The sequence below is a fragment of the Olea europaea genome, unplaced genomic scaffold, assembly GCF_002742605.1.
Source record: "Olea europaea var. sylvestris unplaced genomic scaffold, O_europaea_v1 scaffold568, whole genome shotgun sequence".
In the NCBI taxonomy this organism is placed as follows: Eukaryota; Viridiplantae; Streptophyta; class Magnoliopsida; order Lamiales; family Oleaceae; genus Olea; species Olea europaea.
Window position 1 is genome coordinate 146,523 of NW_019264016.1, and position 19,695 is coordinate 166,217.

Genomic DNA, 19,695 nt, shown 5'->3' on the forward strand with positions numbered 1-19,695 from the left:
ATGTACTTTCCGTTTTCTTAATTTCCCATTCTGCTTTCTTCTACAGTAGAGAATTAGAGATAAGTGTGTTATTTCATTTTCCTGCTGGGATGTTGGCCGAGATGGTAAGTAAATTGAATCATGCTATGAGTACAACATTATTCACATCATGGTTTACAGCACACACACAATAATCGTGGACCCCACTTACAAGAGAGGACTGTAATTGTACAGTCCTACATGGACTGTACAAACAAGAATACCCAGTGTAGGACTGTACAAACAAGAATACCCATTCATGAAACTCTTTATAATTCATTTTTGTTTTCATTTGTCATACCTCCTTTGCTAGCTAGATCCTCGCAAGTGGTGTTTCTTTCCTTGCTTGATTCCTAGATAATACTTAAGATTTTTCCAATCGCTGTCTGTTCACAAATGATTTCCAACCAGACCTTTTAAGTAGTAGTCTGCTTCTGATGCTCACAAATTGTAATGACACGTTTGTCGTGCAGTACTTGATCACAGTGTTTTTCTATCCAATACATGTTCATAAAGGTCCACATTCTGATGCCTACCAACAATAAGGGTCCAGATTTTGCTGTCTTTCTTGGAGATTCACTCTTCACCACCGCGATTTTCGTTAAATATTGTGTTAGTGAATCGTCCTTCGGTGTTCACTGAAATGCAAAACAGCATTTCTTTATGGCCTTTTCTGGTATATATTTCTGCGACCTTTATGGATGTATATCCAGATACGTTTCTCAGCCGAAGTGCTTTTTCATCAGGTCCATTTGCTCCCTTTACTTTTGTTATTGGTACATATAGGTACAAAGTATTGGACAGAATTTGATAGTTTTATAAACAAAATTATAGCTTCTTTACTCCATGTCGAGCACCATACAATATCAAATCCTCCGATTAAACACCCTGTTAATGCCATATAGTTAATCTTGATTAGCTTGTTCTTTGTGACATTCTTGTTCAACAAATGCGCCGTTTGAAATCAAATTGTAAACTCTGAGATTGGTTCATCCTCTACTCCTACCAGGCAAAATATCTAAATACCCAGGATTATGAGGAAATAGATATCTGGGCTTTTCCTTTAACGTGAAGCAACAGTCATCCATATACTGATGTGCATATAATACATTGGTCTGCATCCAGTAGGAATTGAAACCATTCTTGAGTCGGGCACTTTTGAAACCATCTTCTACAATGGCCGACTGGAGTGCCACAAATCAGCTGTTAGTTCTAGCCAGATAGAAGCAACCAGCAGCAAACAGGGCATTTGACCTTTTTTCGACAGATGAGCAGAAGATGAACTGGGACAAATAAGTTTTCTCAATTATGTTAACAGCTATGTCATCACACGAAAGGATGAAAACAAATTTCAATGATGCACAGAATTCCTGCACTGAATTTGCATAGGTCAAATTTAACATCCTATACACCAGGTAAATTCTCTACCAGCTCACAAAATAATATAATTTTCCACCAGTCCCCATCTCACATTACAACATTTTCAATGTGTTGAAAGTATACTTCTTGATCAGCAGTTCAAATGCGCACAAAGTATTATCAAGCCTTTGGATAGAACACAAATTGCTACCTCAACAGGTATTACATGAAAACATCCTATTTGTTTCACCAGAAAACTCTGTCATTCAGGAACCTTGTGATTGCAGATTAGGCAAATTGGATACGGGGAAAAGTCAGAGCAGGTATCAACCTAGTCTTGCTTCTCTTTGTAGTACCTGAAAAGAATTAGGAAGGAAAAAAAAAATCCAAGAAAACAAGAAATGTTAGTCTGCTTTCAAAAGAGAGAATTTGAAACCAGGTAACAAAGTTGCTGGGTACGGACAACAGAAACTACTTTTGGCCTTACAACATGAAGAGACTATTGTCGTATTGAAAACAGTAGCTCTATGGCTGTTAGGCCAAACATTTTGCCAATGATTTAAGAAAATGCCGCTTATTAAAAAATGACCTGAGAAGCGCGTTCAGAAATTACCTCTTCAGCAAATTTTATCAAAATGGTTGTTCTAGGTCGTTGCTGCCCTTCCACAGGTACAAAATGTGCACTTACTACAGCTGGAAAACCTGCATTATCCAGGACTCCCTTCAAGATGAGGTAAGGCCCGTCAGAACGTCTAATGACACAAATATCACTTAAAAATCATATGTTAATTATGTGCGTACCCTCACTATTCCAGCAACAAATGCTCCGCAGTTGAAGGCACCCATATCTTTAGGTATTGAAATAAATCTAAAATGTAATAGTGCATGAGAGATGAAGACTATAGTTAACAAACCCTCTTTTCTGCCCAAAAACAAACTGAAAAAAAAGAAGGAAAAAAAAAAGGAAAAGAAAAATCTCGCTAGTTTCTGATTACAACATACATCATGAACACAGAAATTTCACCTGTTGACTAGGAGTTCTTTTTCACTGATCATGTATTCATCTTCATGCTCAGTTCCTTTTTCAAGTGAGTCTGCTACCTGATGTTAATACACAAAAGCCACACTGGTTATATATCATATGGTACCTGTTCCACAAATTTACAAGATTGAAAGTGCACATAATCAAATTAAGGGGCAGTGCATCACAGTCTAAAAAATGTATGCTTTATGCTGTTTTGAATGACATGGTCTTGAAAGCGTAATAATCATTTACATTATATAAGGTCCACAACAAGCAGCTTGCCAGCAGGCCTGGCACTAAACATATCAGGTTTGTGTGGATGGATATATAATATGGAATGGGATTGCTTGATAAATTATAGCATACATTGTTAAGGTAAAAAAGGAATGCTGAATAAAAGAGAGACATTTATCCAAAAAAGATTCTGGTACAGAAAAACTATTGTTGCTTAGGTACGAGGAATTCCTAATAACAAAAAAATGAGCCACATGCGTAAGAACTCAAAAGAGTATTCATTCCAGGGTGATTTCATCACAAGCAATAATCTCAAGAAGTGCAAGTACTTAATACATCAATCAGAAATGACAGACAAAGTGGATACATTTCATCAACTAAACAAAATTATATACCATCTGCAGCACAAGAAAATAAGTTACTCTATACCACCGATCACACTTCAGTTCCACATATTACTAAAGTGTCTCGTAAATGTTAGGGGAACACCAAACTCATAGAATCATGTTCTTTGAAAGGGTTATAGGTAAATTTTTGAATATCTGGGATACCAAAACAAGGTAATTTCTGTTAGTACTTTTTATTTAGGTCATAAACGTCACAGAAAATAATAATATAGTTATTCAAGGAAATAAAGGAGATGGCAGAGACTCAATATTTTAGCGAAAGTTTATATAATATTTAAAACTTTTCAAGGGTTGAAGGTAATTTAATGAGATTCAATAGTACAAAATTAAGATATAGTCCTAAAAATTCTACAACCATACAAATCAAAAATACTTAAAGAAATCTTGGGTTGACAAAAAATTTCAATTTTACATAGATCATTAAATTTTCATAAAAATAGCCTCAACAGTTTGTTTGACTCATAAATTCTAGTACCAGGTTCATTAAAGACTTGAAGGTGGGGAAAAAAATTATTGATTTTATGTTTTCAGGAAAATATATTAATGCAGATGCAATATTCCAGTTCTAAATGTCTGCATAAATCTAAAATGACAATTTCCTGTTCCTATAGGATTCTAAGTATACATAGAAATAATTAACAAGTATGTTGTTGTCCTCTTCCTTTTGGTACTTTTTGATGCTTCTCAATTGCCTTCTTCCATATTTTTTGTAGCATTTTGATGATGTTTGTTACAAGGGATATCTAATAACTAAAATCTGGATATCTAAAAAACCAAAATCTAGACTGAACTAATAAATCACAATGAGTGCTGAATTATTAACATGGTGAACTGTTCTGATAAGGCAAGATTTCAACCGCTGAATTTATCAAATATATCAATGAAAAAGTGTTTTGCTATCATAATTTGCAGAAGAAGACCTATGTAATATACTAAATGTGTCTAGTGTACGTTTTTGTGTGTACATATTTTATTCAAATTCTAAGTAGGTCATATTTTTTCAAGTGACATCACTTAGCCCATGTTTGGGTTCCATTAAAATGAGATTTTGGGGGAAATGTGTTTTGGAATAGTGACTTTTTTGGAGAATGTGTGGTTTTTTTTTTAATAAGGAAAAGTTTTGGGTTTACATATAATATTATTTTATGAGAAAATATGTGATTGAAAATGAGTTTTGGAAAAATGAAATGCTTAACTGAAGAATATATTTCGACAATACGTGTTGATTGGAGTTAGCAGATTCTCCTTCTCTCTCTTAATAAGTGGCCCACTGTGTTTAAGGAAGAAATTTTATCCACTCAAAATAGCATTCTACTACTATTGGGAGACAAAAACAAAAAGGGAATTCCCTACTAAGAGTTAAGTAGTTGGCGAACCTTTCCAAACAAGACCTTCCATACTGTGCTATGCACAAAGGACAAAATTCCCAAGAGTCGTGTCTCCCTTCTGTTACCCTAAAATATCAGAAAAATATCGCATAACAATATATCAATTCCGTGAGAGAAAAAGTAGTATGCAGAAACTAACATATTATGGTCTAAATTCTTGTAAGTGATGAAAAGTTTGTGGAGAGCAATGATATTACATTTCATTAGTTCAGTTGTTGAGGAACATCAAAAAAGGAGTCTGGTCGTCATGTCACTCAACAAATGAAAATCAGATTTCAAATTCATGGTGTTGATGGCGAATTCCTAAAGCAATGTCTGTCTCAGAATCTTTGTTTGAAGTTTAAAATTAGCAGCTTAATGCCTTAGTTTCAAAAGCAGTTACACTGCAGTTTTGTGTAATACTAAAAGAAAAGAGCACATTTAATAATCATGCAAGACATACACAATGGGGAAATATTTTCTTCTTTCAAGGTGAAAAACAACATATTATAATGTTTAAACTCTTGATGATCAATAATACACAAAGACACAGGTCTTATAAGCTACACCCCAAAACATTCATACAAAATAAGAGAAAAGTGACATCTTTTAATGAATAGTTCTAAAAGGGGAAAAAATAAAAAAATAAACCTTAAGAGTAACTATAATGTGAAAGCTACTTGCATGCACATAGTCAAGCTATTCAGAGTATCACAGTGCTTTATCCATGTATGTTATGCAGGCTAAATAATTCTTAACATTTCTGACTACAGTAACAGAAAATTGGTTCAATAGTAGACAAACTCGTGTGGAATAAAATATTTGATGTGATATAAAGCAAATAAGCACAAACATAAGTATAATCAAGAAATTCATTCAGTGACAACACTATGCTGCATATAAACATAATGAAAGCGAGACTATGATTGCAAGGAAGAAATTTTGACAAATCATATTGAGATGTGCTACAATTATGTTTCCCACCTTCTCCCTATGACAAAGAAGTTCCAGAATCCGGGTCCCAACAGCATAGCCTGCATCCTCTAACCTGATCAAGATCAAAAGAAAGTATCATATACTTAAGCCAAATTTTAAAATAAACTGATCCCATAAAAAGCCAGTGAACTTAATTATTTAGAAAATCCAAGAAAATCTCAAAACTTTCGGTAGCAATAACTTCTGCAGATATCATATTTGCTGAGAAAAAACTCTAGAGTTCTGGTCTCATCTTATAATTCTCTTTCTAACAACCAACATTCGAAATTTTAAATCACATCAACAGTGTCTAAATTACCAATCATCCTCAAGTACTATTTTTTAGCAAGAGGATTCTGAGCTTTACTTCCATGTAGCTCCTTTCACTGGGTTCCAGCCAAAAACTTTCTTTTACCACTTCGATAAAGCAAACAGCTTTATTTGTGATTTTTAAACCAGCTCAACAGATCATCGACAGTATCATTATCAGTAGCAGTGACATTCTCCAATTAAGTTCATTTCACAAAGATCTAGAATGACAATAATGTAACCAGTGTCGTATTTTGAAACTATTGATCAGAAATCACCTTCTTTCCAATTCTGCTATGTTGTCTACCTGAGTCTGATTATACTGAACGAGCTCCGAGAACAAGAATGCAAACCCACTCAGACTAACCTGCAAAAAGTACTCATATCATCATAGTAATCAAGAATACAAGTAAAAATGAAAACCCTTTCTGCATACGTCATTAAAAAATAGACTTACTCTTTGAAGAATTAATTTAAAATGAGAATCTGGCTTTCAATGCAGAAAAATTGAAATGGGTCCGTGACTTTTACCCGATCAAAATTTAAGAAAAACCCTTTTCAAAAATTTCAGTTTAAACCCAGCATATGGTCTTCAGTACGAAAGAAAAGAAGATTGAAATGGGTCTGCAACTTCACCCGATCAAAGAAATATTGAAATTCCCAACAATTAGCAGAACAAATTGTAAATCTTGAAATTTATCAAAAAGAAAAACTGATTAGAGATCTGAAGAATAAAAGTACCTCTTGTTTGCCTTTGCTGAGGGGTCGATCAAGAACATTAGTGTACTGCTTCATTTTCCCAGCTCCTATCATTTGCTCGATCGATTTACAGTTTTGATTACCAGTACGGGCAATTTTGTAGATTCTGGTGTGTGTGGAAAAATAAAGGCAAATTGTATATTTATCAATCATGCGGGTACAAGAAGGATTACATAACGATTTACTTAGCCGAATTTGACCCAAGTTATTGTAAAAATAAGAATAAAAAATATAATATATACCCCACATAAAAGATAAAAAAATCAAATATAAAAGTTTGATGTGATGGATAACGATCATATTTTTCATTTTAATGAAAAAGTAATGAGGCTCAAAGAAGGCGCAAAGTTTAAAATAAAGTAAACTTTTTCATCCAATCATTTTAATCCAACTCATCTTATGACGTAGCTTCTAGACGATTTCTTCCAATAAAGTAAATTAATTGTCAGGTATGTTCGGTAGTGATTATAAAATTATTTTTTGACCGTTAAAGAGAAAATTGGATTTCACCCGTGAATGATGGAGTAAAAATTGACGGTTGAAATAGTAAAATAACAATCAAAAAATTGATTTTTTTGGATGTGTTGTCAATTTTAAATCTCGCAAGTGTACGGATCGTAACAAGTATAAAGTGAACATTTTGAGTCAGGAGTATCATTTCCACGAGGAGTATTAAAGTAAACGAGGACTATACTTAATACTCAATTTATTATTTCTAACTTCTATTTGATAAAAAGAAACAAAAACAATGATTGATTATGATTTTGAATCTAACTACCTAACAATACGTGGATGCACACAAAGAATAATTGAGAATTCAAATAATAAATGGATAATATGGCGGAACAATTTTACCTATTGATCACTTTTAAATTTTAAATCAAGATTCATAAAATCTAATGTAGTGTTCAATCAAATTTTTCTATTGTATTCAATTTACCCCTCTCAAATTTTTATTGAATCAATTTAACTATTACAATTTCATATCTCTACGTGAATCAAATTTAGTTCAACGAAATAATAGTTCTGAAAATTCATTTATGACCGCAACAAATTAATATACACGTTATATTAATTTATTGGATTTTAATATGTGGTCTTAATAAAGAATCCGCATCTCCACGTAATTATTGTTCACGAAATCATTGAATAATTAACCAAAAAATTCAAAGCATTGAAAACGTAATTAAAATCCACACATATAATCATAACGAACAAGAATCTCAAAAAAAAAATAATAATAATAAAGAGTCACAAATAGGTACATTGTTCCCTAAAAGTTAAATTTAGTTATACATAGTATTGAAAGAAAAAAAAAGCACTTATTATGGGAGATATCACAGGGTTTTGAATAAGAGTATAAAATAAGAAACCAATCTTGCACCAAAATCTTCTTCTTCTTCCAATTTATGCTTCAAAGCTTGGATTGCTTAATGTTTTTCTCCCTTGAATCCCACTTTTCAATCTCTAATTGCATGTGTTTTCATCATAATGAGTAGATTCAATCCCTTGATCTTCTACCCTCTTGAATTCTCTCATTTCTCCAATGTTTCTGAGGTGTTTTCATTAATAAAAGGGGATCCCAATGTGTAAATCCCCCAATTGTCTTCTCTAAGTTGTATTTATGTCTTCTTTAAGCTTTGGAAGAGTTTTAGTTGAGTTGGACGTTTAAAAAGATGAATTTCACTTGAAAAATCCTATTTTGATAGTAGCGAAGTTCCTAGGCACTACAATCAGAAACATAACGCTTGAGCGTTGTCGTCAATTACAATTGCACTGCACAATATTTAATCTTTCTATCATAACTTTTTCTTCCGATATTCGATTGAAGCGATTCAAGATGCATTGGAAAGATAACTCAAAAGGCCACAACTTTTATTCAGATACCATTTTCAAATTCGATCATTTGCTATGTCAAAATGGGTCTCAATATGAGATTGAAAACGGTGCATAACTTTTTTCCGATTTGAACTTGATGTGCGATCATACTATAATTATATTTCATCCCTTTGATGTCTTTCATTATCCAATTGACTTCGAGCAGTCTTGAATCTTCATCGTGAGGTTCTACACAACTTTTGAGTATTTTCACTTTAGTCCATGAATTTTGGATCTCTTACAATTTAGCCATTTTTTTCAATTTTGCCAATTTTTGCTCATTTCTTTCAATTTCTTGTACCGTCATTGAATTTTACTTATTTAATATGCAATAATTTAGACCATAATTCATTCGAAAAGCAACTAAATATCATCGTTTTAAAACTCTGAATAAGTGTATAAAATACACTTATCAGGGTGAAAAATTGCTATCAAACGAGGGCTTGGTACGTGTTTGAGCCACATTATATTTGAAGTATGTATTTTGAAATGGTAGATTGATGAGAATATGTGGTTAAAAAATTAAAAAAAAATTGAATTTGCATGTAATATTATTTTATTGAAAAATGTGTTGTTGAAATAATGTCAAACTCATTGTTTAAGAATGTATTTTTTTTTTCCAAATAATGCGGCTCAAATAGGGCCTTAATTTATTAATGTTGGGACTTGGGAGTCAATCTTTGGGACAAGCATTAAGCCCTTGTTTGAGTCCCATTTAGGAAAAAATACATTTTTGAATAGTGTATTGATGAAAAATATGCGATTAAAAAATAAGGAAAACTTTAAATTTGCGTATAATATTATTTTATTAAAAAATGTGTGGTTGAAATGATGTCAAAACACTAATGAATAATGCAATTTTTCTTAAAAAAATCAGGCTCAAACAAGGCTCAACTCTTGATTGATGGCATCATTTTGTAAAAATAATATTTTACATAGAATTTTTTGAAGAATTTGTGGTTAAAAGGTGGGGAGAAATTTAGATTGATATTTAAAATATTGTATTGAGTGAATGTGCAATTAAAAATGACTATAAAAAATAAATTATTTTATTTTAAAGGATGTCAAGCATGGGCTAAATACGATGCTAAATAGCATTTTAGAGAGATGTAACTCCTTTATAGAAAGAAAACAAATACTAAATGAGAAAACAACAAACAGCCTTGCTAGGTTGCCGAGCTGAGTTTGAAACTCTCCCAGATTACCTGCTCACAATAGGGGATGGAGGGATAATTTTTGGTCTTTTTTAATTCATATGGGTCCTATGTGGATCCAAGCACATGGGAGAGGATGTCAACCTCCATGTCAAACATTTTCTGGAAACCTAGTTTAGGCCCCATTTGAGCTCTATTAAGTTTTTTTATAATGTATTATGAAATAGTAAATTGATGGAAAATGTATGTTTAAAAAAGAAAGAAATTTTTTTGATTTAGACGTAATATTATTTTAATAAAGAATATATAGTTGAAAATGATTATTGTAGGAAAAATAAAGGGAAAGAATAGAAAATTTGAGCCACATTCTTTTCATATGAATAAAATTTTGAATAGTGCATTGATGAAAAATGTGTGGTTTAAAAATAAGAAAAAATTTGGACTTACGTTTAATATTATTTTATTGAAGAATATGTAATTGAAATGATATCAAAACACTGTTTAAGAATGCGTTTTTTTTTTAAAAAAATTTCAAAAAATGAGACTCAAACTAATTCAACAACAAATTGTTACAACTTATTTTTAGGGTTTGCACTTTGCACCTTGAGGATTAATGAAACCCTAGTATATAAACTTGGTACTAGGATATGCCACTAACTTGTAAGTCATGTGACTCTTGAGGGGCAAATTTGTTACTATATTTTAATATTTACTTTTTTTTTTTTATGATGGAGGAACCCGCAGTCACTACCCTTCGGGTACGTACTGAATAATTAATATTTACTTTTCTAAAGAATAAGTTTAACTTTATTTTTGAAAATGTAAATTACTTGCTATAATTTTGTTCTTCTATGCAATTGCAATTTATTTCTTGACATATATAGGAATCTCGTTCAAACAAAGAATTAGAATATATTTTTAACTCGTTCCTTTAATGAAAAAGCACTCTTTGCATTGTCCTTTTATGAAAAAAGTTGGTTCATCGAATTCAATTTCTTATTTATTTATATGTCTCGCATGTGATGGGGGGAAGGAAACCCCTTTCATCAACTTGATACTTTGTTCGATGTGCTTTAAATGTGATTAGGCACCAAAAGAGAGGTCACGTTGACTAAAGTTATATTCCTTATACGATTAGTAGGTGCAACAACAATTATAAAATGATGAAGTTAGAGCATTTATATACGATGATCGCCAAGTGATACACACAAGAAGGCAATGTTTTAGAATCAAAGAAAAATGATATGAATAAGAGCGCCACAAATAAGAAGAGGCATAAACGATAACCCCAAAATAAAATGTAAAAAGCTTTACCTAGTCCAATACAACATGTGATTTTCGCTATATGGAAGCAATTTAGTTATTTCCCTTTGCAAACCACGAGATTGGAAGTTCTCTAATTGTAACTACAAAATCAATATATTTTGAGGAAAATCTTTATAATTTGAAAAAGTATAGGCATGGGAGACTAGAAGAACTATCTATGTAACTGCGAGGTTGATCATTACACTACCAACTATAAGTAGCTTAGAGAAGAGGTGGAAACCACATTACGATACCACATGCTCGTAGGAGAAAATCACATGATCTTGAAGTCCCCATATCAATGAAGAATTTTATTGTGCCCACTAGAATTATGTTGAGGATGCAAAAGAGCAACCAATGATGATCATAGATAAGAAACAAAAAACGATCCCAAAGGGTACCCGAGTTAAAATATGAAGTTCTATTATACGAGGCGTGTTACTTTACATCCTCAACAAAACATATCTAAGAGACTTACTTCATTATCGAGGAGATACCAGCTTGTGCCGATGAATTTTGTGGATGAAAACTCGAGATTCAACTGGATTTTCATATTGATAAAAAACCATACGTTTGACCTCAAGAAATCAGGAGTTAATTGTCTAAAACTTGTCAACTCGATATTTGTAAATTGTAAACCACCTCAATGGGACAATATAAGTCTAAGTCACTACAATGTTGGCAATAAGCATGAAAGTTGTTACACCCTCTACCCTACACTGAGCCACATATAGACCATGTAGGTACACTTGTCCATGTCAACGAAAAGAAAAAGAAGGGCACTTTACACCTTTGACAACCCCATGGGTTGCAAGTGTGCCCAACTCTTGTAACATTACTTGAAGCTGAGAGCCCAATTTAGCTTGAACTCCATATGAAAGATGCAAACCTCCAATGGAGGAACCATGCGCATGTCCGATAGATTTGCTGTTCTGGAGATCTTAGATGGAGCAGAAAATCTGCCCCTCTTACAACTCGGGATAAATGGTTAAGAATATTTGTTGAATGATATCTAACAACTAATAACATTTCCCAAATGGTCAAATAGCAGTGTGTACCAATTATTTGGCTTTTTACTAGTTAGCACCGAAGACGAAAAACTCGAAGGTAAAAAGATGCACCACCTAGAATAGAACAATATTGGGTTGCTTATAGCACCATTCAGTGCAAAGAAGTGTGTGCCCTCACGTCTAATGATACCAATCAAAGGCACAAGGAAAAGGTAATAAAAAACACATCAACATACCTTAGATGCACAAGGAAATCAACCTAAGTTTGAACACTTTTGTTTGACGCTTTATATATATGTGAACGTCACGAACAAATCCAAGTAAAGGTATGCAACATAGATAAAACTGTCTTTTTGTCTTTTTACACAACTTATGTCTCAGCTTTAGTCTCAAAGTAGATATGAATGTTGCACCATCCCTCATAGCAATGACATTGTATTCTAATATGCTCTTCTAATTTGCATATATCATACAAGTAGATGGTGAAATGGCTAAGCCACTGAGATAGCGATAGTCACTTAAAAAAAAGACGGATAACTATATTCTGCAAGATTTTAAGGTCAACGTGAATTTTATATATATATATATATTCTTCAAACATCATGAGAAGGTCAATACTCTCGAGTGTACCTATGAAGTGAGCTCAAGAGAGTTATCCAAGCATACTATCAATTAAGGGGATTGAATCATACATTTGACAGAAGGAAAGGGCTTGAAGAGTAATTTTCATTTAGTTCAAATTGTGAAAAAAAATTAGGGTAACACCACAAAATTTGTTAAGTACACCACAATTTTTAAGTTTTCTCTTATTTACTTAAATAGCCTTGACTAAAATTACATAATTGAGGTTATATACTTTTAATTAATCACATCACATTAGGGCCAATAGCCTAAATTGTAAACGTTTTACATTTTTTTTAATGGTCCATCATTTCCCTCATTTATTTGATATTAAACACCATCTCATAATCGTCCATTTTCCCTAACCGTTCATATTTCATAACTCCTTTGATGGAAAGGAGTTTATAAACGGAAGTAGTGGTATTGGTCCCCAAGTCGAGACTTTCACAAAATTGCACCATCGCAGAGAAGTCTTGAAGACTTGGAAACACCAAACATAATCTTAAATTTTGGTATTTTGAAGATCAATGACTGGAGATTAGTTTCTGTTATTTATTTTCGCATTTGATCTATATGTTGCTTGTTTATCCACACATGATAGATCAAGATAAAGTCTAACAGTTGGTATCAAAGTCATATTTGCCTCTGCCTTGCTCGCTGAGTTCTCTGCAATTTTTTCAGAGATTTCAAAATCTTATTTTATAGTTTTGATGGAAATAAGGATAGGAATCATTAGGAAATTAGATTTCTAACATTTCTGGGATTTGAAATGTAATTTTTGGTGTTCGAAAGATAGAGAAACCGTCAGGTTTTTCATTGGGTCGAAACCGGGTCAAAATGATCTGGCTGAAGACCAATTGTAGAAAGTAATAAAAAAAACAAGAGGCATTTTTTCCCTTAAACTCATGGGCCCACTTACGTGAAATAAGGCCACTGTTGTACCGTTAAGTTTGGCAAAGATCGATTCTACCAATTTGTTACTACACGTGATTATCAAATAGTGAGTTGGTCAAAAATGGTGCAGGCTTCCAGGTCCTTTTCATAACAAATTGGTTATGTTATTATTTTGGAATATTTTAATAACATTTTTGACTATTGAACATTGATATAGCTGGAATTTTTTGAGTTCTTATATCATTGTGAACCCATGTGCTGAAAGTTAATGGGAATTATTTATTGACTTTGTTTTTGTGTGCTAAAGTTATTTAATTTTGTTATTTTGTATGTATAATTTTCTTGTTTTGTTATACATGCAACATTGAGATAAATAATTTAGCACATTAAAATTTTAATTTTAGTGCTCATATTGCTAATAAGTTTGTGCAATTTATACGGGCACATTTTGTGAATTATATTTATAATATCGAGTGATCCATATAATTTTAATTAATTAGGGAGTAGCCACAGCATCCTTAATTATATAAAATTATATATTAAAGTATAGATCACATATTTGAGAAAAGACATTAATTGTGGTTGATCATATTTAATATATTGAATTTTATCTCATAGGAATTTTTATTTGTATGATCAACTAGGATAAAATATTAAATTACTTTCCTAATTACCCACAAGAATTGGGAATTGAAACATGGTTTAATAGTTTTATCATAAAGTTTGTACATGAATCTAATTGAGTAGAACTTTAGCCCACAAGAAAATTCTATATCACTAGATACATATTTTGAAGCATAATTTTACATTGGTAAAATGTAATTTGATAGTTTTATCATAAAGTTTATGCGTGGATCTAATTGAGTAGAACTTTAGCCCACGGGCAGGTTCTATCTCACTAGATTTATCTTTTGAAGCATGATTTTTCGTTGGTAAATTGTGATTTGATAATTCTATCATAAGGTATAATTGGATATACTTGAATTAAAAATTTAGCCCATAGGCAATTTTTATATCATTATATTCAATTTTAGCATGACTTATATTGGTAAAACATGCAATCTACTCAATAAAAACCTCAATTTTAAGATAAGCATTATGTAGCTTCACAATCTGTGAATTTTTGTGATATTAAATATGATGTTCTCGAACTAAAGGGTGAAAACTATAAAGTCTGGAAGAAGAGATTCTCCTTTATTTGGGGTGGATGGACATTGATTTTGTCATTAGGAAAGATGAACCAAAAAAATGTTAGTGTGATATTCATAAAGAATAAGATTTCTGCTGGTATTCGTGGTTCTGTCGAAGAGCATAAAAATGTTAAGGCATTGCTGAAGGCTATTGATGAGAAATTTGAGATTTCAGATAAAGCACTTGCCAACACCCTGATTGTGAAGTTTTCATCCACAAGTATCACTACCGAGAGAGGTGTGCGTGAACACATCATGCAAATGAGGGACATTGCGACTCAATTGAAGACTCTTGGGATTGATATGTCTAAGTCTTTCCTTGTGCACTATATATTTTGAACACCCTTCCACATCAATGTGGACTCTTCAAGATATCCTATAACACGCATATGGATAAATGGTCAATTAATGAACATCCGACCACATGTGTTTAGGAAGAAGGGAGGTTGACAAATGGAAATAAGTGAAAGTGCATTGACGGCAACGCAACGAAATGACGAAAAACAAGCCAAAAGAAAAGGGAAAGGTAAAATACCTCCCCAAAGTGGAATAAAAAAGGAATCCAAAGGTTTTTCACTGTAAAAAGAAGTGACACATAAAGAAGGATAACACGAAATTCCAAAAATGGCTTGAGAAGAAATGTAAATTAATCTCACTTATCTATTATGAATCTAATATGGTTGATTTTATTTCTAACATATGGCAGATTGATTCTGGTTCTACAATCCATATTTCAAATACCTTACAGGGTATGTGAAACCTAATGAAACCAGTGAAAGTGAGCAGTTGCGCTTACATGTGGAAGCTGTTGAAACATGCATTTTAGTTTTAAGCAATGAATTTATTTTGAATTTAGAAAAGACATTTTACATTACAAGTTTTTCTTGAAACTTGTTTTCAGTTTTTAGACTTGTACCTTTGGAGTATACCCTCAATTTCTTAGAAATATCTTTCAGTTTATTTTTATAAATCTAATGGCCTTTTCTCTATTAATTTACAAAATAATACTACTTACAATGCTATGCATGTTCACAGTGGTATTAAACGATGTGTTATGAATGAAGATTCATCTATGTTGTGGCATCAAAGATTGGATCATATCTCCATAGAAGGGATTAAGAAATTAGTAGATGATGGAGTACTTAGTATTTTGGATTTTACTGATTTCGACACTTGTGTGGACTGTATTAAGGGAAAGCAAACAACAAGTCCAAGAAAGGTGTTAAGAGGAGTACATACATATTAGAGATCATACATTCAGATATTTGTAGTTCAGATATGAACTCGTATGGTTCGAAATACTTCATCTCTTTCATTAGTGATTACTCACGATACATGTTTATCTACTTGCTTCATAACAAGAACGAAGCACTCGTTGCCTTTAAAGTTTTCAAGGCCGAAGTAGATAAACAATGTAGAAAGTAAATTAAGATCGTGAGAACAAATAGAGATAGAGAATATTATGGTAGATACACTGAGGATGGATAAGCACTTGGTCCATTTGCTGAGTTTTTTCAAGAGTATGGGATAATTGCCCAACGCACCATGCTTGGTTTCTCGGACCAAAATGGTGTGGCAGAATGAAGAAATCGAACTTTAATGGACATGATGAGGAGATGATAATCTAGTAGACAAGATGTTCAAGAAAATGCCTAAAATTGTTGAACCGGTTGAACAACATGATCTTCAAGAAAATGTTGATACAACATTAAAGAGATATACTAGAATAAAGAAATCAACGATGCTTGGGGATTATGTTGTGTATTTGGAAGAATCAAACTATAATATTGAAGTCGAAAATGATCTTGAAATGTTTTCACTAGCAATGGATATAAAAATGGCATTTCTCAATGTGGATCTAAAGGAAGAGGTTTACATGAAACAACCAGAAGGATTTTTCTCTAGTGGCAGTAAGCATGTGGTGTGCAAGCTTGAGAAATCTATATATGGAACTTCCCGTCAGTTGTATTTGAAATTTCATGATGTTATCTCTTCATTTGGATTTGTAGATAACATTATGAATCAATGTATATACCAGAAGGTCGGTGAGAGTAAAATTTGTTTTCTTATTCTATATGTTGATATTTTACTTGTAACCAATGATAAGGGTTTGCTACATGAGGTGAAACAATTTCTCTCTAAAATTTTTAAGATGAAAGATATGGGTGATGCATCTTACGTTACCGGTATTAAGATCGAAAGGCAAAGATCTTGAGGTATTTTAGGCCTGTCTCAAAAGACCTATATCAATAAAGTTTTAGAGAGATTTCTGATGAAAGAATGTTCACCAAGTATAGCTCCCATCGTGAAGGGTGATAGGTTCAATTTGAACCATTACCCAAAAAATGATTTGAAATGGAACAAATTGAAGAACATTCCTTATGTTTCTGCTGTCAGAAGCCTAATGTATGTTCAAGTCTGCACAAGACCTGACATTGCATTTGCTATAGGAATGTTAGGACGATATCAACGTAATTCAAGTATGGACCACTATAAACCAATGAAGAAAGTAATGAGGTACCTTCAAGGGACCAAAATTATATGCTTACGTATAGATAAACTGAGTTCGTATATTGTTTTGAGACTATCTCGCATGGTGTATGGATGAAGAGTTTCATTTTATGGACTTAGAATCGTGGATTCTATCTCTAAGCCATTGAAGATAAATTGTGATAATTCAGCTGCAGTCTTTATGGCTAAGAACAACAAATGGTAGTCGAAGCAAGTACATCGACATAAAGTATCTGGCCATAAGGGAACGTGTTAAAAAAATAGTGGTTATTAAACACGTTAATACTGAATTAATGATCATTGATCCCTTGACAAAAGGCATGCCACCGTTAAGATTTAAGGATCATGTGAATAAAATGGGACTTGATTCCTTTATGAAATTTTCGTAATAAGAACGAATGATTAATTTGATGAAACTCTATTTGTGATATTTTCTCATATTTGGTTTTCCTTGTGTACACATTAACGTTGAGAAATATCATTGATGTTTGGATCTAGAATAAACATAGGGTTTATTCATTAAGTTATATGGGCTGGTGTTTAAGAGACATGATGTATTGTGATACATGGATGATAATACTCGTATTTAGAGGACATATCGCCATGATTCATGTATTTTTGTTTCTTGAAAGTGAGAATTGATGGATTTTGTATTTCATATCGAGTGAAATGTATAGACCAAGTGGGAAAATGTAAACGTTTTGCATTTTTTTTAATGGCCCATCATTTTCCTCATTTATTAGATATTAAACACCATCTCATAACCGTCCATTTTCCCTAATCATTCATATTTCATAATTCCTTTAATGGGAAGGAGTTTATAAACGGAAGTAGTGGTATTGGTCCCCAAGTCGAGACTTTCACAACATTGCACCATCGCAGAGAAGTCTTGAAGATTTGGAAGTACCAAACATAATCTGAAATTTTTGGTACTTTGAAGATCAATGGCTGGAGGTTAGTTTCTGTTATTTATTTTTGCATTTGATTTATATGTTGCTTGTTTATCCACACATGATAGATCAAGATAAAGTCTAACATTAATCACACTATATCATAATTTTACCACAAATCTAAACCTAATTTCTTCTTTGTCTTCTTCTTTTTCTATAATTGCTAGAGATCATAAATAAACTGACCACTCATTTTTGAGTAATTTGCACTAATTATAAGTTCGAAGCTCAATTAAGTGGACTAACTGCCAATGAAGAAAAATCATTCTTACAAAATTGTGAGCAAATTAGGTTTAAAAAAAGAAGAAAATATAAATTGTAGCCAAATCTATGAAGTTCCAATAGCAATCCTCCAAATCCTTGAGCTTGCTTTAAACACTAATAATCCCATCCATATAGCCATGGATGTATGCTACATAAAAAATAAAAAATATACAGTGAAAAAAAATGTCTGAAAGAAAAGAAAAATATAAAGTTCAATTGTGGCGAATTTATTAAAACCCAAAATCCTTCCTTTTTTAAATTATTTTTATTAAATTAGGTTTATAATTATAGATTTGTTGTGGTGTATTTATTAAAATGGGAAAAATTCACAAATCATGTATTAAGTATGAACAATTCAATTATGGGTCACATGTACATAATTATAGGTCACATATTGTCCAATTAATTAGTCACAAATTATTTCGAGGTCACAAATCAAAAATTTTATGGGTCATGGTTTATTTCATTGATCACAAATCAAAAAAAATTATAAATCATAATATATCTATCAATCACATATTTCAAATTTGTTGGTCACGGACCATTTTTTTGTCACAAAATATGGAATTTTAAGGTTACATTTTAATGGTTAATCATAAAGAACCAAATAATTGGTCACATATACCCAAAATCCGATCTTAATCTCGATCCACTACCAATACTTGGTTACAAATCGATAAAATGGTTGGTTACGGACACTTTTTGTCCCATCTTGTCGCTGCTGGCGTCACCTCCACCACCACCGTCACAACCACCACTAATAATAACAATAACACAACATCACTGCCACCAACATTACCACCTCACCACTATCACGACCACCACAACCTAGATATGAACCTACGCCACCATCGTCATCCCTATCATAGCCATAGTTACAGTCGCTACCATCACCACCACACTAACACCAACACCAACTCACCGTGCCCTTAGCAACTAAGACTTTCCCTTCCATAGTCACAATGGCGACATTGCACAAGAAGTTGCTACGCACGGCCGCACCACCACCACTCAACAATCACCAACACCGCTACCACCACTAAAACAATCATTTGCAAAGCTGAAAACAAGTAAACCACCCGCAACTAACATCAAAACAATAACAAAAAAATGAACACCATCACCGATTTACACTGTAGCGATGCTGCATGAGAAGTCCTACGACAGCGCTGTGCTGTTCACGGTCATTGCACGAAGGAGATTGTAGTGAGCGACCCTCGGAGAAGATAGCAGGGAGCGCCGCTCGCTAATCGACGATCATGTGGGAGAGACGATAGAAAGAGGAGGTGAAAGAAGATGGGAAGATGGAGAAAATAATTTAGAATTTTAATTGGGTGGAGAGAATATAAATTAATTTGTTAATATATTATATTTATTTATTTGATTTTCGAATAAGTAAACTTTAAACCTTATTTTTAAAATTCAATCTTTAAATACTAGTCTAGACGTAGTTTTCACTATTAAAA

General features: G+C 32.6%; 1 protein-coding gene across 1 annotated transcript; it reads right to left on the reverse strand.

Moving 5' to 3' along the window:
• Positions 1-1,343: 1,343 nt before the first annotated feature.
• On the reverse strand, positions 1,344-6,599 carry LOC111389183 (trafficking protein particle complex subunit 5). The gene is made up of 8 exons (XM_023014075.1): positions 6,435-6,599; positions 5,972-6,060; positions 5,394-5,457; positions 4,419-4,496; positions 2,402-2,478; positions 2,179-2,245; positions 1,991-2,098; positions 1,344-1,733 (listed from the first exon to the last, which is right to left on the reverse strand). The coding sequence occupies exons 1-8, from the start codon at positions 6,504-6,506 to the stop codon at positions 1,704-1,706; spliced, it is 585 nt and encodes a 194-aa protein (XP_022869843.1). The 5' UTR covers positions 6,507-6,599; the 3' UTR covers positions 1,344-1,703.
• Positions 6,600-19,695: the final 13,096 nt, after the last annotated feature.